Source organism: Asterias amurensis, chromosome 1 (genome assembly GCF_032118995.1).
Source record: "Asterias amurensis chromosome 1, ASM3211899v1".
Classification (NCBI taxonomy): Eukaryota; Metazoa; Echinodermata; class Asteroidea; order Forcipulatida; family Asteriidae; genus Asterias; species Asterias amurensis.
Window position 1 is genome coordinate 19,034,628 of NC_092648.1, and position 26,703 is coordinate 19,061,330.

The 26,703-nt window shown below is 37.0% G+C and overlaps 1 protein-coding gene across 1 annotated transcript; it reads left to right on the forward strand.

Moving 5' to 3' along the window:
* Nucleotides 1–993: 993 nt before the first annotated feature.
* LOC139937198 (cation channel sperm-associated auxiliary subunit epsilon-like) lies at nucleotides 994–25,536 on the forward strand. The gene is made up of 30 exons (XM_071932643.1): nucleotides 994–1,226; nucleotides 1,826–1,877; nucleotides 3,642–3,724; nucleotides 4,510–4,591; nucleotides 5,921–6,003; nucleotides 6,520–6,637; nucleotides 7,306–7,427; nucleotides 8,634–8,729; nucleotides 9,650–9,793; nucleotides 10,480–10,552; nucleotides 11,096–11,210; nucleotides 11,318–11,379; nucleotides 11,877–11,999; nucleotides 13,361–13,523; nucleotides 14,401–14,490; nucleotides 14,900–14,979; nucleotides 15,398–15,487; nucleotides 16,311–16,399; nucleotides 16,682–16,763; nucleotides 17,152–17,265; nucleotides 17,580–17,663; nucleotides 17,878–18,018; nucleotides 18,597–18,691; nucleotides 19,829–19,874; nucleotides 20,752–20,831; nucleotides 21,130–21,229; nucleotides 21,917–22,006; nucleotides 22,420–22,586; nucleotides 23,291–23,484; nucleotides 25,399–25,536. Exons 1-30 carry the CDS (start codon nucleotides 1,054–1,056, stop codon nucleotides 25,407–25,409), a joined length of 3,042 nt encoding a protein of 1,013 aa, XP_071788744.1. The 5' UTR covers nucleotides 994–1,053; the 3' UTR covers nucleotides 25,410–25,536.
* The last annotated feature ends 1,167 nt before the right edge of the window (nucleotides 25,537–26,703 follow it).

Genomic DNA, 26,703 nt, shown 5'->3' on the forward strand with positions numbered 1-26,703 from the left:
AGGCCAAGTATTTGTTATTTTTACCGAGCAATACTATTTTTGTTTTCGCTCCGTTACAGATGGTTGTCTGGAATCGACGAGGACGGGAAGCCCGGATTTCAACAGATGTTTGTCATAGCATCAATAATTAAAAGGTTCGGGAAAGCGACAAGTATATGCGAATTATGTACAGACGATACAAGTTCGTTGAGAGGATCAGTCATCTCGGAAATAGCCGACTTCGTTATTTGTGACCAAAATAAAAATATTTATTTCTGGCGGAACAGTAAAACGGTTATGGAAGTTTTGCTGTTGGAATTGTTTTTCAATTAACATGATGAATAGAAGCTTCACAATAAAAAGTTTAAATTTGTTAATGGAGTCAACTCTCACTTATCACATTGTATTTTGTTTTCATCTTTCTTGTTCTTTTCCCTCGATTTTAGCGAGTATGTAGTTCTCACTCTAGTGCCTACTCGAATTGTTTATTGTAGGAGCGACTCTTGTTTTGTCTTTATATGGTTTATTGCCATTTTCTCAATGAACTGAAAGAATAAAAAAAACATGTACCTGAATCCCAATACAGTTTCTCGGCCGAGTGTTTGTTTAGAAATTTAAATATCATTATCATAATACTAATAGGGCATTTGATAGAAACAAATGTAAAGTTAGTTTGCTTTATTGCATTTCACTCAGAAACTTTTTCATACTTCAAACTATCGATCGTCATGTTTTCCCCACATTTCTATTCTCAATTTACAACTTCAACTGACAGACTCAAACCCGACCAAGTGCACATTAATTTACCCGTTTGAAGGAATTGCGCCGCCATTGTTGGGCCGCGTGTTTATGCACGCAGCATAGCGCAATGTCCTATCCTGTCAGTATAATGGAGATCAATGGTTTTGACCATAAAGTACCCTCTCGCATGCGCGTACTCTTCTCAAAAAGTTTACTTTCGGACACCAGACCAAATCGTACTAGCGCCCGTCGCGTGTGTGTACGCGTACCCGTGGCGGCGCTTTCCAGACCGAGCAAGAAACTGAGAAAAGATACTGCTGTCTGAAGAGGTTCATGTGGTTATATTTTTTGTCTCAACTCAATTTTATGAAGTGTTGCAAAAGATTTGATAGATTAATTATGAATGCACCAATGCGGGGAATAATGACATTTATAACTGTCATGTTGCTTCTACTTGACTTGCCGATGGGTCGCTGTAACCAAACGTTGCCTGCTTGTGTCTGGAGGTACGTATTCCGTTCGCTAGTCTACGTTTGTGCATGAAATGGATGGAGGAGTTCAACAAATGTCAACATGATCAGATGATGGCGTTTTCTTTAAAATTAATTAACTTTTTACAAAGCTTTAATCATGTTAAAGAGGCCTATCTAAATGTGTACCGGTTCTTGGTGGTAGTCGTCTGTAGAATTGGATGTCTAACAAGTAAAAAAAGATGCCAAACCCGACCGCCACCCCCCCCCCCCCCCCCTTCACGAAATTGTTTAAATCTCATTCACGCAAGTTTTGTAAGTAAGTAGTTTTTTTTATTTTTGACATAACGACGAGTGAAAAAGTAAAAGTAGTGTTAGTGGTCGTATTTTTTATTAAACAAATTGTAATGTTGAACCCTTACTCTATGGTTGAACGTTACTAATCGACAGTGACATTACTCTGCAGCAGATGATCACTGTGTCATCTTTTGTTATTTTATTTTTTATTTTGGTATGTGAAGTAAGGCCAAGGGGGTGGGGTGTCTTGGTGGTAGGCTGATTTCTTCTCAAAAACCATTTCTTTATTTATATTGTTGTTAATGTAATGTATTTGTTGTATTGATTGATAACAATAGGATCTTGCCAAGCTTGGATGTAGAGACGGGATTCATTGGAGTAAATACAGTGGTAGGTTTTAAATGTAAATTACACTGGCTGTGATTTGTCATCAACTTACGAATTAAAGCCATTATACACTTTCAGTAAACAGTATTGTCCAAGTCCCACACTTCGTGTATCAGAATTTATATATGAAATAACAATCCTGTGGAAATAACGGGAAAACCCACTCCTGTTTTCGCGCGTTTCGCCGTGTCATGACCTGTGTTTATAACAAATCCGTAATTCTCGCTAACGAGAATTTATATTGTTTTACCATTTTCTCAAAAAGTAAAGCATTTCATGGACTTATATTTCAAGAGAAGTCTTTCACCATTACCTTCTGTAAACCCTGTAAACTATTTGTAAATCTGTGAACTTCTTTTTTTCTGTACCGAAAGGGTCCGATGGCTTTAAAGGCAGAGGACACTATTGGTAATTGTCAAAGACTAGCCTTCACAGTTGGTATATCTCAACATATGCATAAAATAACAAACCTGTGAAAATTTGAGCTCAATCGGTCATCAAACTTGCGAGATAATAATGAAAGAAAAAAACACCCTTGTCACACGAAGTTGTGTGCGTTTAGATGGTTGATTTCGAGACCTCAAGTTCTAAACTTGAGGTCTCAAAATCAAATTCATGGAAAATTACTTCTTTCTCGAAAAACTATGGCACTTCAGAGGGAGCCGTTTCTAACAATGTTTTATACCGTCAACCTCTCCCCATTACTCGTCACCAAGAAAGGTTTTATGCTAATAATTATTTTGAGTAATTACCAACAGTGTCCACTGCCTTTAAACTAAACATTTAAAAAATACAGATATTGTTCTCAGAATCTCAGATTTCATGTAGAACAATTTCTGCAGTCCTGTCTAAACATCTTAAAACGAAAAAATGTCAGCTCACTAAAAATTACACCAACAAAATTAACTTTGAGAAGTTTAATTTTAGAATTTAAATGAAATTGCTTTTTAAATTTTTTGTTTATAAATGAGTTATAAAGCTCACTGTCATTCATTGCCATCGTGCGTGTTATTGTTGTGTGCAGTTGGGTGTCCCATCACAGCATACAAAGTACACACATTCCCCTTTTTGCATCCCTGTACGTGGAGACATCTTTTGTTCTTTCCATTGTCCCTGTACTGTAGATCTCCCCATAGACTTTGTACACAAAATTCCTTGAGGAGCACCCAGGGGCCTTTCTCAAACCACGGCTTGGGCTCCGGCTCAGGCTCCGCGTGCTGATATCCGTGCAATACGCGCTGCTCCAAAATGCAGGTTAAATGCAAGCTGCGTACACAGTACGCGGAGCCTAAGCCTGAGCCGGAGCCCAAGCCGTGGTTTGAGAAAGGCCCCTAGTCTTTAGAATTTCCCTATGGAGTCCTTTTATTTTTCCCTTTTTTGTTTTGTCCTTGGTCTCCATATAAGGTAGTGAAATGCACACTGTGTGTGTGTGTGGAGGTCACACCGTGTCATGTGTGTGTTCCATTTCCTCTTTCTTCAGTTATGCAAATGAGGATCATACCTCTAGACAAACTTTTAGCCAATAAAATTGCAATAAAGTAATGTGTACAGCTACTATAGTGTAAAGGGAAGTCCAACTGTGTGTTTTGCCATTGACCCCATGCATCATAACACAGAATGCATCTCAACTGTTTCAACCATTTTTGGAGCTGTAGAAGTAGTGAAAACTTTGGACATGCAGCAGAGGCAATGCCTTACCATTGTAGACAAAGAAAATGTTTTACATTAATAGGGGAAAACTGATTGTGTTTTCTCCTTTGTTACTAGTTTCAGGTGGAGTACTTGGACAAACTCTGTTCACAAGAATTCCAATGGAGTTCTTCATTTGGTTGCTCAGTACAGAATCAGAGGTAACGGGACACCCTTGTGCTAGCCTACTCGAGCTAACACAATTAACAACATTTTCAAAACTTTCACACTCAATGATGTGACTCATGTCATCAGGCCTGCATGCTTCGTTTTTGAAAGGGCAAGGGCACCAAGGTATTTTCTCCTTGGTAATTTTTTTTTATTTCTACTGGAGCATTTCAAGGGCACCACGGCAATGACGAGGGGGCATGGAGGCAATCGATTTTGTTGCCTCCGTGAAGTACCAGGCCTGCGTCATGGCTTAAAAAAGGTCAGAGGTTTGGGCAGTCAAGAGAATATAAACAATGGTTTATATGTGAACTTTTTACCTTACAGTTTGAAGCATTTCATTTGAACAACAGTGCACAACTCAAAAACTGGTGACGGAATTATACTCAACAAGTTAGAAAGAGTAGATGCTTGAACTGGGGCTTTGGGGTGAAGGCTTCTGGTTCCAGCTTGAGATAGTTTTCGATGGACCCTTCCCATGAAATATGCTAGTAACACCCACACATGCGTATAGACCCTTTTGGTTGCAGTTGCCATAGAGTTGTGCACTAAGCAGACGCGCAATCGCGTCTGCGTCATGCAGACATTAGCCGTGTACAAAACAGCGTGATGTTCCCTCATTTTGCCAACCAAAAAGTTATTGCGCACGAGCTATGTGCAGTTTTTTTTTTTTTTTTTACAAGCATACCAAGTTTACAACAGCCAGTCACAGCCAGTGTTTGAAGCCGTGATTTAAAAAATCCATTACCTCTCTTAGAAATATGTTATTTGTTACCAGCTTATTGGATACCAGTGTTGTATGTCATCGACCGGGCTATCACGCCATTATTCCAACTGTGAACTGGTCCAATTGCCACTGTGTAAGTATTATTTACTCTTTCTCTTTTAGTCTGTTTTGCGATTTTGTTGGCCTTGGAAACTTCTGGAAAATTGTGATTAAATAGCCTGCAAAGTCTAGTGTTCACCAAGCGTATTATAGTGTAGGTCAGCCCTTGTACCCAAAAATTTGTTTCCATCAAATAGCCTGAAAAGTCTATTAAATTCTATAAAGCCTACATCATGCATAGGCAGCCCTTGCACTAAAACATTTTCCTACATTTTTCCAAGGACCTAATATCAAGCATGGTTGCTTTTCAACACCTCTCGAGACGTGAAAACCTTTTGCAAAAGAAAAGTATCCATATCTTTTTGGGAGCAGATCAATTAAAGCAGATCAATTAAAGCCACTGGACACTTTCTGAACAGAACAAAAATTAAAAGTTCAAAGATTTGCAAATAACTTACAGGGTTTACAGAAGGCAATGGTGAAAGACTTCCCTTGAAATATTATTCTATAAAATGCTTTACTTGAGCCTAAGTTTTCACAGGTTTGTTATTTTATATATAAGTTGTGATACACAAAGTGTTGGTCTTTTGACAATACTGTTTACCGATGTTAGTATGCAAATGTTTGTTATAAAGAAGTTGTGAAGGTAGAGCATATAATGTTGAAAGACCTCAACCTCAAGTTCTCTGTACCAATTTTCTTTCAATAATATACCCCTAGCCAAGTTGACTGGGCTGGAGCCACCTCTTTCTTTACTATATGAATTAATTCTTCCCTTTTTGTCGGTATTGTCTGGCTTGGGTGATTCTAAACCTTCCAAGGTGCTTTATAATGGATCTCGTAAGGTGTCGCTCTGCCTACCCTGTTGTGAACAATATTGAGCGTTTCGATACGCCCTCAGTCAGTAGTGTTAGAGCGCTGTATAAGAGCTGCATATTATTATTGATATTATCTTAAAGGCAGTGGACACTATTGGTAATTACTCAAAATAATTATTAGCATAAAACCTTTTTTGGTGGAGAGTAATGGGGAGTTGATGGTATAAAACATTGTGAGAAACGGCTCCATCTGAAGTGCCATAGTTTTCGAGAAGAAGTAATTTTCCACGATTTTGATTTTGAGACCTCAGGTTTAGAACTTGAGGTCTCGAAATCAATAATCTAAACGCACACAACTTCGTGTGACAAGGGTGTTTATTTTCTTTCATTATTATCGCGCAAGTTCGATGACCGGTTGAGCTCAAATTTTCACAGGTTTGTTATTTTATACATATGGTGAGATACACCAACTGTGGAGACTAGTGTTTGATAACTACCAATAGTGTTCACTGCTTTTAACACTATTTTTTTTTTTTTTTTAATAGGTGCCTGAGAGAAAATACATTACTGTACGGAACAACCCACTGTGTTACAGATGGTATGCAAAGTCCATCGACAAAATGTCTATGTAAGAATATTTCATTGAAATTCTTTTTAATTTTTACATACTTTCTGCTTATTATCCTTCAGTTTTAAGGAGGAAACAAAGCTTCTCAAATTAGAAACATTCATTTGCTGTATCCAGGAATGAGAAATTTCAGAATTTTATCTGAATTCTGACTCATTGAGATCTGCCTGGTAAACAAAACATGCTGTATTTTTCTCCTATTTAAATAAATCAGGCTCTTTGATCTACCTCTCTAAGTTCAATCAATCAATCAAAGGTCATTTGTAGAGCTGAAATCATTGCCATGTTCTGAGGAGCTGAGGCACAGTTGAATGGTTAGTAAGCCTGCTGGAACAGGTGAGCTTTTCAGTTATCTAGTGCCGAGGATACACAATCCTAAAGAAGCTTGTTTGAATCTATAAATCAAGGAGGTTATGGAAAGGTGGAATTGCAAACATTTCAATGTACTTCCAAAGATCTGGATGCTGGTTTCAGACTTTTTTGATAACAGTGACTCTCACCCTTTGTGTGTTTTAGATGGAGTTCAGACTTCAGCTACGGCCAGTGGATTACAGAAACATTGAGGGTGTGGGTGGTGGATTGGACTGATGTAGAGGAGGATAGGGGAGTAGACAATGCTACCATTCCTTCACAGGTAACACAACATCTTAAAGATCTTTCCATTTTTACCCATTAAAGGATTTTCTTTTTTATTAACTTTTTTTTATGAGAGATTGCTTAACATGGCCAGTGAGGGCTACATCTTACTGGTCCACCCAAATCAAATGTCACCAGGGGAACATGCCACCGACTGCCTGAGGCCCAAACAGGGTTACCCCCTTCACAGTCTATAAGGATGTAGGCCTGGGTATTATCCACTAGGAGCCTGGCTGGTAGAGCAGAATGCACCACCTTCCCAATGTTTATGAAGCAGTTATGGTTAAGTGCCTTGCTCAAGGGCACAAGTGTCACGACCGGGATTCGAACCCACACTCTGCTGCTGACAGCACCAGAGCTTAGGTCCAGTGAACTAAGACCGTACAGCCACGACACCCCACATCATGACTAAAGGTGGAGTTGCCAGGTTGATTTGAACCACAACCCCTGCCATTTGAGAGCCGCACTGAGTAATGCAAGTATCACATCTATTTCAAATGGATGATCAGAAATTAGATTTTATGTAAACATGCCAATATGTGTGACTGAATGTATGTGATGACTCCTTAACTTTTGTGACTTTAATCTCTGTTAATTTGTAATCTAACCTTGTGACAATTATTTCTAGATGTACAACTTTTGATTCACTTTATCCTTCTTGGACAGAGTTCTGCCGATCTGACAAGAACGTTTCATAGTAAAGGTCAGAAACCAGACCTACAGCAGGTCCACCCGACTAACCAGCAACAACTGTACGTCCAGAACAGTACTTTCATTCAGGAAGATGGGTGAGTCAGTTTAACTTAGCAAATTTACCTGTAGAGCTACAAGATGAAACAGAATTAGATGCTGTAATGTTGGGCCCGGTCCAAATTGGTGGCTAGAGCTATGGCTGGAACACTGCATCAACAAGCATTGAAGTACAGGATGTCCTTAGCAACACTCTCGGCAACGGTCGTAGCCATAGCTGTGGTCAAATATAATTCTTACAGACTTAAAGACACTGGACACTATTGGTAATTGTCAAAGACAAGTCTTCTCACTTGGTGTATCTCAACATATGCATAAAATAACAAACCTGTGTAAGTTTGAGCTCAATTGGTCGTCGAAGTTGCGAGATAATAATGAAAGAAAAAACACCCTTGTCACACAAAGTTGTGTGCTTTCAGATGCTTGGAAATTCGTGGAAAATTAATTCTTTCTTGAAAACTACTCCACTTCAGAGGGAGCCGTTTCTCACAATGTTTTATACTATCAACAACTCCCCATTACACGTTACCAAGGAAGGTTTTGTGCTAATAATTATTTTGAGTAATTACCAATAGTGTTCACTGCCTGTAAACATAACTTGCATGGTATAAAGATGGTCATGGTGGAACTATACTTTTTTGGAAAATCATTTTTGCCTCTCGCCATTTCCATAAAATGTATCACTTTGCATCTTTGTAGATGTTCACCTTCTAGGCTCAATTTCATGTGCCTACTTGGAATTCTGCATTTACAGTGCATAGAAAAAGGGAAACATAAAACATGGACTAGTGAAAAAGCTGGCGTACTAATGGATGACAAGCCTACTGGTCACCTGGGCTAGTCACTTAAAAAGTTTAAGGCAAACCCTAGTGGTCTAGGGTTCAGAGATTAGCTTTGAAATTCACTGACACTGACTCTAGCTGAAAACTTGGCTTTGCTGTTGATGTAGTCCAAAGTGCTATTCACACGACAGCAATTTAACTAAGGTCCCTTGCTAAATTTTTATCAAGGTTGTAACATGTAGCAATGTTTGACAAGGTTTTGCAAGAGAACTTGGACAGTACAAAAAATTGTTGTCTTTTCACACAAGGTTCATTTTGTAAGATTTAACAACCTTGCTATAAATTAGCAATGGACCCTTGCTAAATTGCTCTCTTGTGAAAGGGGCTTAGACCAAAGTACAGTGACCACACTTACAAACAGAGTTTATCCCATGATATTTTTCACTGTCTTATTTGTTGCAGTTACTGGGAGGTTCTTATACAGACTCCTGTGTACTTAGAGCTGGAGTTCATGATAAGAGGCAAGCCTGAGGTGGCAGTTCAAATGTGCTTCATAAGGTATGCTGACCAGTAGCCTCTATGTGTTAAAGCAGAAAATATAGCTGTAATTAAGAATGTCACTTTAGACAGTTAAAACAACACCGATGGAACATCTCGAAATGTATATGAGACAGCAGTTGTGCTGATTTCGTGCTTTATTTTGTCCTAATTTTCTTGGAAACTTTTGTGAGATTAAAAAACATGTTCACATATTTGCACATAAAAACTTACAAGGTATAAAGATGGTCATTGTAGGAAAACTTTCCTTCAAGTATTTTCTAAGTGCTATAGTTTTTGAGAAATAATTATTAACTTCTTTTGGGGGGTGAGGGATGCGCTACTTTCTCCTGACTCTCTGATGACTAATTGGGCTATATCATGTTTGGTTGGGTCACATAAAGTGCAGAACTAGACTTCGGCAACTACCGATGTTGTGAACTTGAATGTAGTGAGGCATCTGCACTACAATGAACATTTCTGTTCAGATTCAATTCTGAAAGTTATTTTTATGACATCTTCAAAGTAATTTCTTTAAATAATATTTGTGATGAATGTAAATGAAAAAGACAAGTCAAGAAGTGAGAATAAAGTTAGATAGGTTTACCTTGGAGGCAACAGTCTCATTTTTCTCTTCACGTAGACACCAGTGTAATACTGACAGACTGTTGTCATTGTCCTCAACACAATTGTGATGAATGCAAATAGAAAAGACAAGTTCAAAACTGAGAATAAAGTTAGATAGGTTTACCATGGAATATGGCAACAGTCTCATTTTTCTCTAAACGGAGACACCAGTGTAATACTGACAAACTGTTTTAATTGTCCTAAACACAATTGTGATGAATGCAAATATAAAAGACAAATAAAGAACTGAGAATAAAGTTAGATAGGTTTACCTTGGACTTGGTTATCAACAATCTTTATTTTTCTCTACGTAGAGACACCAGTGTAATACTGACAGACCATTGGCTTTCATTGCCCAATGATGATGATGAGAGTACTGTACTGCGATATACAGTAGGCTCCCCTACTAGGCTTCTACAAGACCCTTGTTCTCCCAGTGTGGTTATTCTGCTCTCTGAGTAAGTAGATAATGATTATTTTGTGTTGAATAAAGAAAACTTGACTAGAGTTGGACATGAACCTGCAACCTCCCGATTGACATGCTGACACTCTACTAACTGAGCCATCTAGCCCTGATGTTGGTGGTCTCCCTTTTTGTCAACATCAGGGTTCAATAGCTCAGTTGGTAGAGCACCGGCATTTTAATCCTTAGGTTGCAGGCTCAAGTCCCACACTTTGTCAATAATTTGTGTGTTCTACCCCAAAATATTAAAAAGTTATCGGTCAATTTTCCTTGTGGTTATAACTTGATGATGAGTGACTTATTGATTTCAAATTTAATAAGACATCACAGTGAGCCGATTGAATTGCGTCTAAATTCACACTGAGTCAACTAGAAAAGTGGTCAGAAAAATTCAAAATAACATGTTTAACATGAAACAATTTAGTAATGTGGACCTAAATAAACTCAAGTTTGGCTGGCTGCCAAAAGCCCCCTTGCATGCCTTTGGCTTTAAAACACGTAGTAGCCGCGTCTTTCACAACTCGGCTTCTCAGCTGCAAGAAAAGATGGTTATTATTATTATTGTAGGAGGATGATGTTTATTTGACTTTGGCATTCAATTATATGTAATCTAGGAGTAGTGGGTTATTTATTTTGCTGGTTTTGTAATGTTATAATTTTTTAATTTTTTACTTTCTTTAGCAGTTCATTGCTACTTACACTGGATGGGTTCCAGACATCGAAGTCAGTATCTCTTCCATCCCATCTATTGCAGGTATGTGACAGACTGATATTGCTCAGTAAGTCCCTCTATGACGGTTCTCATATAAATTGATCATTTTGTGTAAAACATGACTACGCTTAAGAAACTTTTTTCAGAATCTTTTGCATACCTAGAAATCATCAAAAAAGTTACCATTGTGTTTTTTTTATTTTATTATAACTACCTTTTTTTATTGGAGCATTCGCAGGTTACATTGGTAGTATTTGTCCTCAAAACAAAAAGATAAAGAAAAAACTATACCCTTCTGAAAATTGTATATATGCCGTCCCTTGACATTTCGGGCCTAAATACTTTGTTTGCAAAATTAACTTTCACGTACAAATTCTACTGAATGTTAAATTTGTTTAACAGTTCAGGATAATTAGCATTCCTGATGTTTTGTATCTTTAGTTGTACTTCGTACAGTTTAATCATGCTTAATGTTACTGGACAAAGAAACTTTGGGTGTGTCCTCTGTTACTGCATGAAGTCTTTCTCGACTAGACTATTATAACTAAGTAATAATTATTAACAATTTGATTTGAATCATCTCAGGGCTTAAGCCTGGATGTTGAGAGCCTAGCCTTCACCTCAACACACCTCCTTCTACTGATTGACTCCAAGATATATGCAGTCTACAGAACCCTCGACAATCTCACAGAAGTCACTGGTGAGTTTGAAGATTCAGAATTGTACCATTTCTAAAGAAAAAAGAACTTCATGAGTCTACAAACTATAGTTTCTTACCTACATTGTGTGTGTTTATTCTGTTTCTAGGTTTATCGGGGCAGTTTAAAGTTAAAGGGAGGGATTGGTGTGTCCCACCAAATCTCCAAATGGTAAGGACAGTGATCTTATTCTGAACATCTTCAGTAGAGTGTCATGGCTGAGTGGTTAAGAGCATCAAATTCAAGTTCTGGTGGTTAAGTCACTGGAGTGTGGGTTCAAATCCCGGTCGTGACACTTGTGTCCTTGAGCAAGATGTTTTACTATAATTGCTTCTCTTCACTCAGGGGTATAAATGGGTACCTGCGGGGGCAGAGGTTGATATTGTGTTTAAAAAAGCCTTCGGAGCGCCACGGCAGCTCGGGGCTGTATACTCCCCAGGGAGCTGAGAAAGATTAAAGGGATGTTATTGGCCTAATGACCAGGGCACTAATGTAAAGCGCATTGATACGGTTATTGTAAAATGCGCTTTATAAGAATATGTTATTATTCAGTCAGTGCATTGACATGATTCTTACAAACCATAGTTTTCTTAGCAGCGACCAGCTTCCTATCCAATCAATTATTTTGATAATCCTATTTAACATGATTTGTTTTCTTCATTTTGCAGAGTCATATGGCAGTTTCCTTCAACTCCTCTAACCTTTTCTTAATCGGCACCAACTCCGAGGACCATCAAATCAGTTTAAGTGAAATCAAACTTCCCTTGTCAATCCTTCAAGATCTCACTTTGGTAAGATCAGTTTGATTTTTACTGAATTGTTTTGCTTTGGTTCGTGCATAAAAAGTTAGAAGCCTTCAGTTGACATCAATCAACTTAGTTTTGTTTTAATTATTTGCTTTGGAATTGTACATACAGCACAACTATCAACAATTCATGATATGGGAATAGAATCTTGATTTTATTCTTATCTGCTGTATGTACGTTGCTCTCCTCTGGAAAAAAATCCACAGGCTGTATCAACAGGTGTGATTTGAACCCATGACGTATGAGGTTTTGTGGAACCTGCAGAGATATCGTCAGCGTTTTCACGAAGTAGCACTCACTGCTATACCAGCAAAAAATAACAATCAGAGAAAACGGCCTCTGAAGTTGAACACTTTTTTGAAACTCGCCTCCCGTCAAAACTTCAAAGTATTTCCATTTAAATTTCTCAATGTAGATACTTGATGACTTGAACTTAACAATTAATCTTATTTTGACTCATTTGCATAATTAATTAGGGACACAGACACGAGAGAAGCTCCGTGCTACTTCGTGAAACCAAAAAAGTGCGTAATACGTCTTATTGCGTTTTCACAAAGTAGCACCCGCCTATACTACAATACAGCATTTTGTGTTACTTTATGAAACAATGTCAGCGCGCATGTGCTCACACAACTGCTGTGCTTCTTCGTGAAAACGTTTTTACCACACTTTGACTCAAGTGCGTGCCATACGTTACAACGGTAAACAGAGGTTCAGGTGCTACTTCGTGAAAACAAAAAATGCCACGTTTGTGCAAAAAGTGAAAACACTAATTAGCTTAATTAAAAAAGTAAAGCTGTCTGAGCTTTGAAACTTCATGGAATTGTAGGTCTTCATGCATTATCAACAAAAATGTAAAATAATAAAAATGTAAAAAAAAATCCTTAAGCATGTAGAGTGCTACTTCGTGAAAACGCTGACGATATGTTTAACTGCAAAATTATACTGAAAATGTACAGGGCGAGTCAAAAAGAAGTTGACCTGGACTGGTGATGTTTTTCAAAACAAACAAATGACTCACAAAAGTTCAGTAAAGCATATATTTAACAAGCACTCTCTCTCTCTTGCTTATTAAAAAAAGGAAATGAAAGAAATTGATTCCTAAGAAGAGTTATGTATATTTTAATCAAGGTACTCAATTTTCAAGCTGTTCGCATGGACAAAACTAATGTAGAGTAAGCATTTTATCTGTGTACATGTTAATAAGTTGCTTTCCCAAAAATATTATTTGCTACGAAATCATTTCTTGCTGAACTGTGTCTTACATTGTAGTAGTTCTTTTTGCATCAAGAGAAACAGAAAATCATTACAAAACTCTGTATAACTGGGATTTTTTCTTTTTTCAGTTGGATATTGAAGACATTGCATTTGACAGCTTCTCTAGCACCCTTGGTGTCGTTGCTACAGCAACTGAAACCTCCAATAGTTCTCTGATCTTCCTCTTGTATGACATCATCTTAGAAGCATGGAAACTTCTACCGTTTTACCTGGACGTTAGCAATACCTACGGTAAGTCCGTCTCCAAACAACAGATTTGAAAGTCTTTTGGGGCAAGAATTTCTTTAGGTCCGAAATGCTTGTCTTATATTAAGATGTCGGTAAGGGTTCAATTATTAGAACTATTATCTTAAATGGGAAGGTCCGTATTTATTTTATGGGAAACTAATTTTTTTCAAGAAGTATCTTCAAACTATTCCATTAAATTTTAGTGAAAAAAAAAAGAACTGGATAAGAGAAAACAATCACTTTTTTTCTTTTTTTTTTCTTCTTCTTTTTTTACTGTCAAGTGTCAATTTTCTGTCAAGAGAGCTAAAATCTATGCACCTCATTATTTACCGGACTTTGTTCAAATGAGCTTATGATGCTTTATCAGCCCACGAATGTGTTGGGCAACAAGTCATTTTCTGCAGCACCAGCCCGGGTGTGGAACCAACTCCCCCTGACTGTCAAACCATCTCCATCCATCACAACCTCAAGACAATATTAAAATGTCACCTGTTCAAACAAGCATACTCGCACAATCCACAGTCCTAATTTGTTTTTTTCTCATCAAGGGCCGTGAGTGAGGTTTTTAGGCGGATACCGCACTGTATTCTTCTTATTAATACAATCAAATTCAAAGAGAGGGTCCACAGCAGTGAAGAAACGGCAAGATAAGCAGAAATTGCTCAAACGTGTTATGCTGAGCAAAAATAAGCAGAATACCTTGCCACAGATTGTACATGTGGCATGTTTTTTTGGCTGGTAACCTTATTCTGGTAAGCATAATTTTGACTTGCTTAGCTATTTTGTTTGCTAAAGCAGCTCTATGAAATTAGGCCTTGGTCCCTTAAAATCACATCATATACAATCACATCATCAACTGCCACTGTTTCTCACAATTCAGGCAGTGTCTCCCTGATGTTTATCAATAGTGCTCACAATGGAAGCTTCTTGTTCTGGGATGAAAAGAGAATCTATTTCACCCACAGTTATGGTAAGAACAGTCAATTTATCCTCTATATAATGGATCATACAAAGTTTTCAAAATTTTCAAAATTAATACTTTTTTTTAAAAATGTTTATTTCAAAATTGATGCCCATTGTTTAAACATAACACTCTACACATCTAGGCAAAGTCAATCTACCAATCTTAGGCTGTGTCCGACTTGGCGACTTCGGCTACAGCTACGGCTAGGGCGCGCACATCTGCTGTTCTTCAACACTGGTAGACGCGCTGATCTAGCCGTACCTGTAGCCAAAGTCGTCAATTCGGACATACCTTGTCTTAAAGTAGCTTCCGTTCAACTGACAACTAAAATCAAGGGAGCTCATTTTGTTGGTAAAGGTGCCATATCATTTTTTTGAACTATATATTTCATTAAATGTTTTTTTTTCTGCAATAGGTCTGACTGTCAAACCCTTCAGAGTTGAAGGAAAAGAAACTTCAATGCTGAACAGCTCTGACAGTGAGGTGATCAGTCAGGTGAGGGAGGTTGTTTGTTTACAAGTGAAGACAACAAACAAACAAACAACTGTGAAGCCAAGCTGCTTTTAAAGCACATATAATTTCCCTTAAAAGTTAGATATTTCTCAACTTAGTCTTTTACTTTAACAAGTAAGCCATTTGCGATTTCAGAAAAAACTGGTACAATGACTTGTCCTTTAAAGTTTGTAAACAAAATTCCTAGTCTTTGAAGAAGTCCATTTGTCTTATGAAACATTATGATATGGCTCTGTCCTAAACGGCAACTTTGGCTACAGATACGGCTAGATCAGCGCGCCTGCTAGTGTTACAGAATAGGCAGACGCACATGATGTAGCCGTAGCTGTAGCCGAAGTCCCCTTTTCAGACACAGCCTTTATGTCTTTTACAAACTTATTTTTATTGTTAATTTGTTTAGGTATGTGTCAGCCAGAAGGGAGATATTGTAGTACTGATGTCATCCAATCGTTTGTATTACAGCAGAGTCGGCCTGACAAAGCTCATTAGCGTAAGTGTGTTAAATATAACTGTCTTGAAGAATTTATGCATTCTTTCCGTATGTAGAAATGAGACTCTGAGACAGAAATAAAAGTTTGCTAATAATTTTGAATAAGGGAATCAAAAGTGGTGATGAGGCCTTATTTTTTCATTCCCATTTTTTATTCACTTATTCAAAGTTATATGAAACTTTCATTTTTGCATCAAAGTCTTATGTATAATTATTGAAAGGGATCCAAAGAAAATGATTTGATAAGAAATTATGCAAAAAACTTGTCACCAAATGCATGTTTCAGGTGTTTGGTCCTTCTCTTTGATCTACTTCTCTACCTCTGAGGATACTTTTGCTTAAAGATGCTGTCAGAATTTTGGCTGATTTGACCCAAACATTTTGATTTAAAAATCAATAGGTATTTTGATGGGGATCAAGAAAGTTACAAGCTTTCATTTGAGCCATTGCTCAAAAAGTCCGCCAATTAATAGTAGCAGTGAAATAAAGTGCTCAAAATTAGTTTTTGTCGGATCCCAACAATATATCACGTGACCAATTTAAAAACGTTTCAATTGTTGTCATGGTTCCTGACCATTCAAAGTAAAAGTTAAACCTTTTTTTGTTAGAGCGGGTGATACTCTTTGAAATACCACTCAAAAAAAACTCCATGGGTAATTAAAATGTGGAAAATGCCATCAATTCAATTTAGACCTACTTCTTAATATCTGGATGCCAGTTTCAAACTTACTTTGTCAGCAGTGATTCTCACCCTGTGTACAGAAGTGCCGAATGCTAACATATTCCTCTCTTTCCTAAAGTTTGATTTGTGTCTTTTATCTAGATCCCTGCAGCAGACCTCCCCACCGCTGATCCTAGACTGTTTTTCGACAGCTCCAATTCCTTGTTCATGGTCAGCACTGCCAATATGAGGTAGGTCATAAAAAAAACTGACTTTTGAGTTATTTTAAATTCTGTATCTAAACTCTTTTTTTTCCTGTACTCAAAACACTCGTGATACTTGACTCACCTACAAGTACACATTGCAAAGGAACAGACCTTTTCATGCTATTTAGTCAAAATTTTCATTGATGGAAATGCCATCAATTTTCCTCCAGACTATTCTTCAGCAATGACTCTCCTCTCCTGTGATTGTTAATTCTTGAGAATTGCCATATATGTAAAGTATTCCTTTTGTCTTCTATTTATGTGGAGTTTTGGAGAAGCTTCAAGGTGGCGCTACCCTCTGTCCTTGGAGCTTGCTGGATCTCTACACAGTTTGGAAAATACATGCCAGGTAGGACTGAGTGAAATGTTTATAATACCTCTGGCATATCCATGACTCAACCACCTTAAAGTAATGGGGGGGTTTTTCTTCAGACTTTTGATCTGCTTCAAAGCTGCCAACGTTTCCGGATTCTGCAGAAAGTTTCCTGAATATGAACCAATCTTTCCATGTTTGTATGTGTACAATGTATAGTGATTGAAACACTTATACTTTACTAGTAGATATCACTAAATTCATACATTATTAAAATAAATGTGAAAAAAGGGTTTTTTACATCCTGTTGATAAGTTACTACTCTTTGGAAATAGTGTTAAGTGGAAAAATTTAGATATTTCTTGAAAAATCAAAGGAAAGCATGACTATCTGACCACCTCATACAACCCATCTTATATTACAGTACAATCATCTTGAACATGGAGACACTGCTAGCATATATTACCTAGATAGAGGAGATACAGTACAACTGTGGACATCTATAACATTCTCTGCAGGCTCTGATGTCAATCTACAGGTAGTTTTATTGACCTTTCAATTTAATTTCAATTACATTTTACTTTTTTTTTTTAACTATCATAAACAAAGAAGAACAAGCAAGTAATATTGTTCGTAATATTTATTATTGAACAAGCAAATAAATGGACAAGAAAGCATGGAGCTTTTTTTACAGTGCAATTTGAAAGGTTGAATTTGAAGAAATTGTGTTACCATAGTTTTGTTTTCTTTTATTCTTAATAAATTTATTTCACTTGACCTGTGACTTCAGGTACAATGGACCCTTCTCAAACTAAACTGAAGTGATTTAATTAATTCGATTTGTGAATCCAGGTGATGTCCAGCGCTTCTAGCTTGTTGCATATTGGTAAATCCGATCACTGGGACTATCACCCAGGCTCATTGGCAGTAAATAAGGTGGGTATTTGTAGTTACTGGCGCTCTACCAACTGAGCTATCCAACCCTGTGTTGGCGGTCTCCCTATTTTTCTTAAATCAAACCCCAACCTCCCTAAAGCCCTGAAACTCAAACAACTAAAAGTTCCGAAACTCAAACTACTAAAAGTTTCGAAATTCAACACAACTAAAACTTCCGAAACTCAAACTACTAAAACTGTTAATTTGTTTGCAGACCCTGACAGTACAATCAAGTGACAACCTCCTGGAGGGTGTGGCTGATTATTATGAAGACTTGGAGAGATTTACTGGAGATGCTGTGGTGGAGGTCATTCCTGATCAGGATGATATCACATGCGTGAGACGGTCAACCATGGTAAATTTTATCTACTTCAAATATTAGTCGAAAGGCCACATTTCAGTTCTCTCATTATTTTCTTGGGGATGTTGGAGCTAGAAGACTGTGTCTCTTGTGCTACCAAACTGTTCCTTATGCAGACAGTGCAGTTGATTGCCTCCAAGTTGCCTGGAACGGGTTGCCTGTATATACTCCCATGACCTAAGAAAGCAATTTGTAAAATCTCATCCGTTATAGATCTTCTCTGTATGTTGTATAGTGCTTGTTCAAATAAAAACAGCATGCATATTGAACTGTTCTGGTCTTGTCAAAACAATTCTTGGCCAGTAAACATTGTTTTGCGAAAAGTTCTTCGGTCATGTGGATTTTTCAAACAAATTCGAGCCCTGCATGTATATCATCAAATAAATGCTGCTGTGAAGACAAGTTTCTTAAGATGTGCCTAATTTTTCTTAAAGATAAGACTATTATTTAGGAAAATTATTTTTTTTTTCAAGAGATTCTGGATACTATAAAAAAAAAAGGGCTTTAATGTTGCCCAAGGCATGCTACATCTATTTAATATATATAAATGTTCCACATTGATTTATTTCAAGGTGGCACGTTTTTCTATTGGTTGTCCTCCCGGTAGACACATTCGTGTCAGGAAGCCAGAATTCTGTCAGCATTTCAATAACTACACAATACCAAGGTGAGTGATACACACATGAGACTTGAAGGTTTGCATAGTAGAAGGATAATACCCATGAACACATTTGAGATGACAACATGTAGAAAAATCTCTTTTGAGTGATGGTGGTTCTGCGAAGAACAGGAGAGCTCACTGTTTCAGACAGTATACTCTGTCCGTCGTCAGGAGACACAAGAAAAACCATTAACTTAAAGGCAGTGGACACTATTGGTAATTTCTCAAAATAACTATTAGCATAAAACCTTAATTTGTAACAAGTGATGGGGAGCTGTTGATAGTATAAAACATTGTGAAAAACGTCTCCCTCTGAAATAACGTTGTTTTCAAGAAATTGATTTCGAAATTGATTTCGAGACCTCAGATTTAGAATTTGAGGTCTCGAAATCAAGCATCTGAAAGCACATAACTTTGTGTGACAAGGGTGTTTTTTCTTTCATTATTATCTCGCAACTTCGACGACCGATTGAGCTCAAATTTTCACAGGTTTTTTATTTAATGCATATGTTGAGATACACCAAGTGAGAAGACTGGTCTTAGACAATTACCAATAGTGTCCAATGTCTTTAAGGTTAATATAGAGTGTCATGGCCGAGTGGTTAAGAGCATCGAATTCAAGTTCTGGTGCGAATTCACCGGAGTGTGGGTTCGGATCCCGGTCGTGACACTTGTGTTCTTGAGCAAGATACTTTACTATAATTACTTCTCTTCACCCAGGGGAATAAATGGGTACCTGCGAGGGTAGAGGTTGATATTGTAACTGAAAAAGCCTTTGGAGCGATATAAACTGTTGCCCAGGTTGTATACTCCCAAGGGAGCTGAGAACCATTAAAAAAGGGATGTTATTGGCCCTATGACAAGGGCACTAATGTAAAGCGCATTGATACGGTTATTGTGAAATGCGCTATATAAGAATTGGTTATTATAATATTTATGGTGGCATGGGGGACTTGTGCGTTCAGTGCTCATTTCTAACCACAGAGACCCTGGTTTGATTCCCGGCTAAGAGTTGTGCATTGGTACTCCCTATCCCAAAAGGGGTTTTCTTTGGTTTCCCCATTTGTTTACCCCTCCTGAAAAACCCAATATTTCTGTTTCCTTATTTTTTGTTACACTATAACTTATTTGAATTGTTTGTAGAGATGGTTATTTGGAGAATAATGGAACCGAGGCAGTGAATGACAAGGTGGGTTTTTAATATGGATAGAAAATAAAATAAAATAAATTTCATTGTGGTCCTTTGTATATGTGTTTGTAATTTCACATGTGATTATATTTTTTTCATCAGCTAACTGCTGCTTGTTATTTTATCTGTGAATACCAAACCAAAAAATACAAAAGAAAATACTAGATTGATATCATTCAGTGATTAACATTACCCTTGGGAAAAACAATAAGCTATCCAACAAGAGTTCCTGAATATGTCTTAAATTTGCAAGTGAGCTTCGCCAATTGATGATTGGCCAACTAGAGATCTCATATCCTTTTGTAGGAAGTTGAGTATCAAATCTTTGGCTCGATGCTAAAGGTCCTTATTTGCAAAATGCATATTTGACGAATAAATTATAATCCACAAGTATATTATTTTCTTTGAAATGAATAATTCTTTTTGCAAAACAATTACTTTGGAGAACACTCTTTGTGTTGGTCAATAAGCTCCATTTACCAGGAGCTTACAAAAGCAATATTTGAGGAATTCGTACAAACAGCGCTATAGTCCTGAGTAAATGAAATAACATTCAAAAACCTACCTTGCGGTCATCTTCAATTCCAATTTTAACAATTGGTTGATTCTTATTTTCCTCTCAACTTACTCCTAAAAACTTAAACCTATCAATGGGAGTATAATTTGTATTAAACTTAATTGTTGAGGTGCACAATTTCATTCTGTACTAAAAGCAGAAAATATTGCGTGAGAATATTTTGCTCAACAACATAAAGCAGGACAGTCAGAGATGGTATGGTATTTTAGCTGCTAACCTTATGCATTTTTGTTGTTGTGGATAGCTACTTTTTGTGCTTTAATAGCGGTTTTATAAAAATGATGTTTTTTTCCTTTGTAGGTTGTTGAATATGACTGGTCTGTCTTTGGATGCCCCATACCCAGCCATTATCAGGAGACTTTCAGACCAACACTAGATCTGTAAGTTTGATAAAAACAAAATGTTATTTTACCTACCTTGCCTTTTGTTGTTTTGTTGTTGTTGATGGGTACGAAGTGGTAGTAAAGAAACATTATGTTGTGCTTGGCTACTTTTTGAGCTTATAGACAGCTTTATAAAATTAGACCCTGATTGCAACAGTCAAGTTTCTCAGTTTTTTTTGACACAATTTTTATTTCAAACCAAATCAAATGTCTTGACTTCATGAAAACTATGAAACATTACGTACTGACATGTCACATTTCGTTGCAAAACATGAGACTTTGTTATTTTTTTTAGCTATGATTCTGATGATAAGGTGATTGAATTAAGCAGTAACTATGTGATGTATGAAGAGCAAGGCAGGACGGATTACAGCTACAGTGCAACCATGCTGCAGGTAAAACAAGTACACTACTTAACATTGGTTTTAGAAAACTAGAACAAATGTCAGTTTGGCATTATTGTAAAAAAAATTTACCCTGAATTGATTAAAAATTACCTGGAATCCAAGAGTTTAATTCATTTGGAAAATTGCAATCACAAATACAATATTTCAGCTTGAGATATCTTGCCTTCAACTCTCATAAGATTTAAGAAATTGTTACAAATTTGTTTTTATGTTACTAGTCTGGCACTCAAGTTTTTTTTTATGAGAAACTTGTAGTAAACCTAGAAAGTTCTTTAGCAGCCAAGTTGAGTACTTTTGTATTAAGAGTTGAAGTTCTATAATAAAATATGGTTGGAAGACACATCAATTGTTCCACTCATTTTGTTAACAAAATAACATTAAAATCAAAATTAGATTAAATTTAAGCAAACTGAAATTAGACAGCAGAACATGTTGCTTGACAGACTTCTGCTGGATACCAGGAGTAGGATACCAGTCACACATTGTACATGTGACTTGGTCGTTTTGGTGGTAACCTTATTCTGGTAACCATACTTTTGTTTTGCTTAGCTGCTTTTTGCTCTTAAGCAGCTAAATCAAATGGGGCCAAGGAGAAATTTCCCCTAACTTAACAGCAGGTGCAATCATTTTGCAATAATTACTATTGAGTATTTTCTTGTTAATTGTTTTATCCAGGCTGGATGTCAATCCTTAGCCCAGACCTGGTCATCAATGATCAACGGGAGTCACAACATGACATCATCATCCCCGTTGTGGGGTCCTCATGTAAGCCTTTCTTTTCCCCTGGTCCTTTAGATCTCTATGTATTCGGGTCACATTTTTTCCTTTACTCATACTCAAATTATTATTTTTTTATCCCCTGCAAGTAAAGTATAATAGAAGTTGCTGTTATGCACATACCCCCTCTCCCCAGGAGGTCTGTGCCACCCCCCCCCCTTTTTTGCAGTCTGGACCTCTGAAGTTAAATATGAAGTTTTCTTCTTTTTTTTTTTGTTGACTAAAGTTAATTTGCCAGTCGCCCCCATGTTCCACCCCGGCCACGGAATAGATTTTCCCCTAAAAATGTATCTAACCTGCTGCTTTAGACAGGAAATCATTTAAAAGCAATGTTGTTAACATTTTTTCCCCACATATTTCCTGACACTTTTTCCTCACTTTCTTATTGTTTATATTCCTAGAATTATAAGAGTTGTTTTACTGTTAATGTAAGCACCAATGTTGCCGATCTACGAACCCAGAGCTATCAGGTCCTGAATAACACTGGAGTGTCTTCAATTAAATGGAGTACAACGAGGAATACTAGCCTCTATCAATTCACAGCAACAGTTGTGGATCCTAAGTTTAGGTAATGCATGAAAACAGACTGTGCATGTCTGGCATTTATTCAAACATTAGGACTCGAGTACAGACTATGTGCAAGTCTTGTGTGTATTGAAACAGTGGGACCTGCAATGCGCAAGTTTGTTTTCTTTGTGCATTATTGCAATGTTCGTGGGATCAAAAGTGGTTCCAAAAGTGTTTGAATACTTGTGAGGCTTACACAGTCTACTGAACTGCCATCATCTACATCCCAGTAGTTAATTTCATATATCTGCTTACCAGTTAGCACATTTGTGTGCAAACTGTAGCTGAACAAATTTGCTTAGTCCTAAGCATAAGCTTATTTCACAAGTTAGCAGGAACATATTGCAGGGGCTGACATTGTTGCAACTCTAAACGGGATGGGAGCTTTAAAAGGGTTGAACACTTCAAAAGGATTAGAAAGTTCAAAAGGGTTGAAAACTAAAAAAGGTTTTGAAACTTTGAAAGGGTTGGGAACTTTAGAAGGGTTACAAACTTTTAACAGGTTGGACATTTTAAAATGGTTGGAACTTTAGAATGGTTGGAAACTTTAAAAGGTATGGATACTTTAGAAGGGGTACTTTAGAAACTTTACAAGATCCCTCATAGGATTACAGATAAAAATCTTCCACAGGGTATTCTAGTAACCAAACCATGCTTTGAATTAATATAAACATCTTTCTGTTTGTTTCATTGATACCATGACAGCTTTTGTCATCTACAGACGAGGTTTGCGGTGGAGGTTTATGGTCTTCCTGGAGCGGTGGTTGAGAAACCATTCACCCAAGTCTCTCTAGGAATCTTTGCCATTTTGACTCTTGCCCTAGGGGTCGTATCCTACATGTACTTCCGCAAAGGTCATATCAGGAAGTTGGAGGAACAACTGTTTGATTATGATGCAGGTAAGGATGTCTGAATCAGTGGCTGTGGCTAGCGGCTAGTGGCTGCTGAAGCAGTGTTTAAGAGTTTGGTCTTTCAGCGATTTAACAATAGCCAGTTCCGAAGCTGTTATTTGTACACAGCCAGTAGACTTTGTTATGTCAGATGCCTGATTGTGTCTTTGTTTTGTTTTTCAGAATTCTACTGAATTTATTGATGGATTTAGTATTTGTTTCTGATTTGTGTTTTCTCTTTTTGCATACTTGTTGGACACTTGAATTAAACTGTACTGGTTTCTACTTTTGTTCTTTTCTGCAAATAGCTTATCTTCACAGGGCAAATTAAATTTTGTATTTTCGTGGATTAACTAGAGTTTGAGTTAATTGTTCTGTATCTAATCATTTTCATATGTTGCTTTACTGTAATGTTTAAATGTAAAGGGTAAAGTTATCTTCTTTTGTTATTGTCTTCTCCTAAATATTAAAATACCCAAGACAGTTTTTCTACTTCTACTGGTGGAGAGCGCATTATGTGGGGGTGTTTAAACCTTTGACAAAAACCAGCTTGATTTGTTTATAACAAGCTGGCTTCCGCGTGTCGGGCGCGTAAGATTATCACCCAGAATGCAACCTAAGCGCACGCGCGTACACACCCCATGCATATCAAACAGATTCTTCACAAAGTTTTTGAAAATAATATTTCAATCCTCAAATTTTCAACTGTCAAAGTGTCTGTAATTGTATTTTTTTTACGTTTTTAAACAAAAGGGCATTTATGAATGGGAACAAAATGTCCGTTTAAAACCTTGCATGGTCGTTGCCGTGCGATAAAGGCCGCCGACCCTGCCGGCTTTAAACAGCCGTTGAACAACTCGTCGCTACCCTTTTATTCCCTTATTATAACATGGTAGAGTTAACTTTGTATAATTTGGCATTAATTTGTGTTTGAGTAAGTTGTTTCATTATCCAATGATTTTCATATGACGCTGTACTGGTATGCTTTACTGAAATGTTTGTTCATTTAAATAACAGGGCTCTAATTTTGTTCTCGTCTTCAAACAGCATATCTTAACATGGCAAAGTTAACTTTTGAATTTTGTTGACTAACTTGGCTAAGGTGGTTTCATTCCCTATCCTTTCATTTTCATATGGTTGAATTATTTTGATTTTGCTTGGACAACTTTCAGTATTATTTATTCCTTACTCACATCATCAACTCAGTTGCCATATAACTACATGGAAGACAGATACACCAACATTAATTATGATATTGTTGTACCCAATGGAATAAAATAAGAAATTCTTGTTTAGGATGATATGCACATCAGAGGGATATCAAGAAGGTGTGCACATCTAAAGGTTTTAAAGCTCTTAATTGTGCTTCAAGAAAACTGACTGTGAAAATTCCAAGCTCTTCTTGGCTCTTGACATTGTAATACAGGGGCCAATTTCATAGAGCTGCTTAAGCAAAAAATTTGCTTAAGCACAAAAATAGCTTGCTTATTTTACACATGTTACTGGCCAAAATTTCATGCCATATACATTGCTTGTGACTGGTATTTAGGTGTTTCTTACTAAGCATAACAATTGAGTGGAGTCTTGGCCGGTAATCTGATTTTACTAAGTAAGGATTTTTCTTTTGCTTAAGCAAAGTTTTGTGCTTAAGCAGCTCTATAAAATTGGGCCCAGATAAACTCTGCATGCGAATGGACAAATATCTCTTTTGAATGGAAACATTTTAGCAACATTGACATGCACCAATGATGCACTTTTTTTTCTTTTTTTTAAGTAGCCATTTTATTGCTTACAATCTTCGGCCCGGCTGGGACAAAATGCTCCCGGAGACCCTTAAGTGCTTCTGTCAATAGCACCTCGTAGTGACTATATGAACATGTGCTCCTTTAACTTTAAATTTTGTTTCTCCCTTTCAAAATAAAGATGAAAAGTAAGTCCAAGAAAATGTTTGAACATTATCCAGTGATGTCTCTTCATGGATGAGAGTGATGCCCAACCGAAAGGGTCCAATGGCTTTAACGGGTAACTACACAACCATGCATACACATGTCAATGGGAAACTACACAACCATACACAAGTCAATGGACACTCCACAACCATACACAAGTCAATGGGAAACTACACAACCATACACAAGTCAATGGGAAACTTCACAACCATACACAAGTCAATGGGAAACTACACAACCATACACAAGTCAATTGGAAACTTCACAACCATACACAAGTCAATGGGAAACTACACAACCATACACAAGTCAATTGGAAACTACACAACCACACACAAGTCAATGGGAAACTACACAACCATGCACAAGTCAATGGACACTCCACAACCACACACAAGTCAATGGGAAACTACACAACCATACACCAGTCAATGGACACTCCACAACCACACACAAGTCAATGGGAAACTACACAACCATACACATGTCAATGGGAAACTACACAACCATACACAAGTCAATGGACACTCCACAACCACACACAAGTCAATGGGAAACTACGCAACCATACACATGTCAATGGGAAACTACACAACCATACACAAGTCAATGGGAAACTACACTACCATACACAAGTCAATTGGAAACTACACAACCATGACAAAGAAGGCAGTGTAGCTTCAATGAATACAACTCATTTTATCATTGAATGTTAACCAAGGAGCAAGTGTAAGTTAAAGATTTCAAATATAAAAATGTACAGAATTTTCATTCAAATAATTTACAAGTGAAGTTATTTGGAATATATAAGTCCTTTTAAAGTACAGTTATTTGAACAAATTGTTCACAACTTTCACTTTTCGGAATTTTTATGTGCAATGTTTGCTGATGTTACAAGTTTGCTTTTATGCAAAGAGTTTTTTATCGTAAATAATATCAGTTACTTTTAATCCAATGCTACAACTTATGATAATCTTGTAAATGGTTATATAGGCCTAAAATCCATCACAGTTTCACTGACAATGTTCTGGTAGACATATGGAAACAAGTTAGAATGACTTGTTTTTTAATCTAATTATTAAATGTTTAGAAAGTAGCTGTCCATCAAGAGCTGCCTTCAAATAAAAAATTTAAAAAATATTTACTGGAGTTGGCCTTGTTATAATATTAAATAAATAAAATTTGTATCATGTTACTTTGTTTTTGAAATGATTGGAGATTTTGTGTTGTTAGTTGGTAAATGGTGGAAATTTGTATTCTTATTCTGAGTTCAACAAAT

Excerpts from the sequence above, each read along its gene's own strand:
- LOC139937198 (XM_071932643.1), top strand. The coding sequence starts at position 1,054 with ATGTGGTTATATTTTTTGTCTCAACTCAATTTTATGAAGTGTTGCAAA. Across the intron at positions 12,000-13,360 it reads TCCTTCAAGATCTCACTTTG|TTGGATATTGAAGACATTGC; the intron begins GTAAGATCAGTT and ends TTCTTTTTTCAG. Across the intron at positions 18,692-19,828 it reads AATAACTACACAATACCAAG|AGATGGTTATTTGGAGAATA; the intron begins GTGAGTGATACA and ends AATTGTTTGTAG.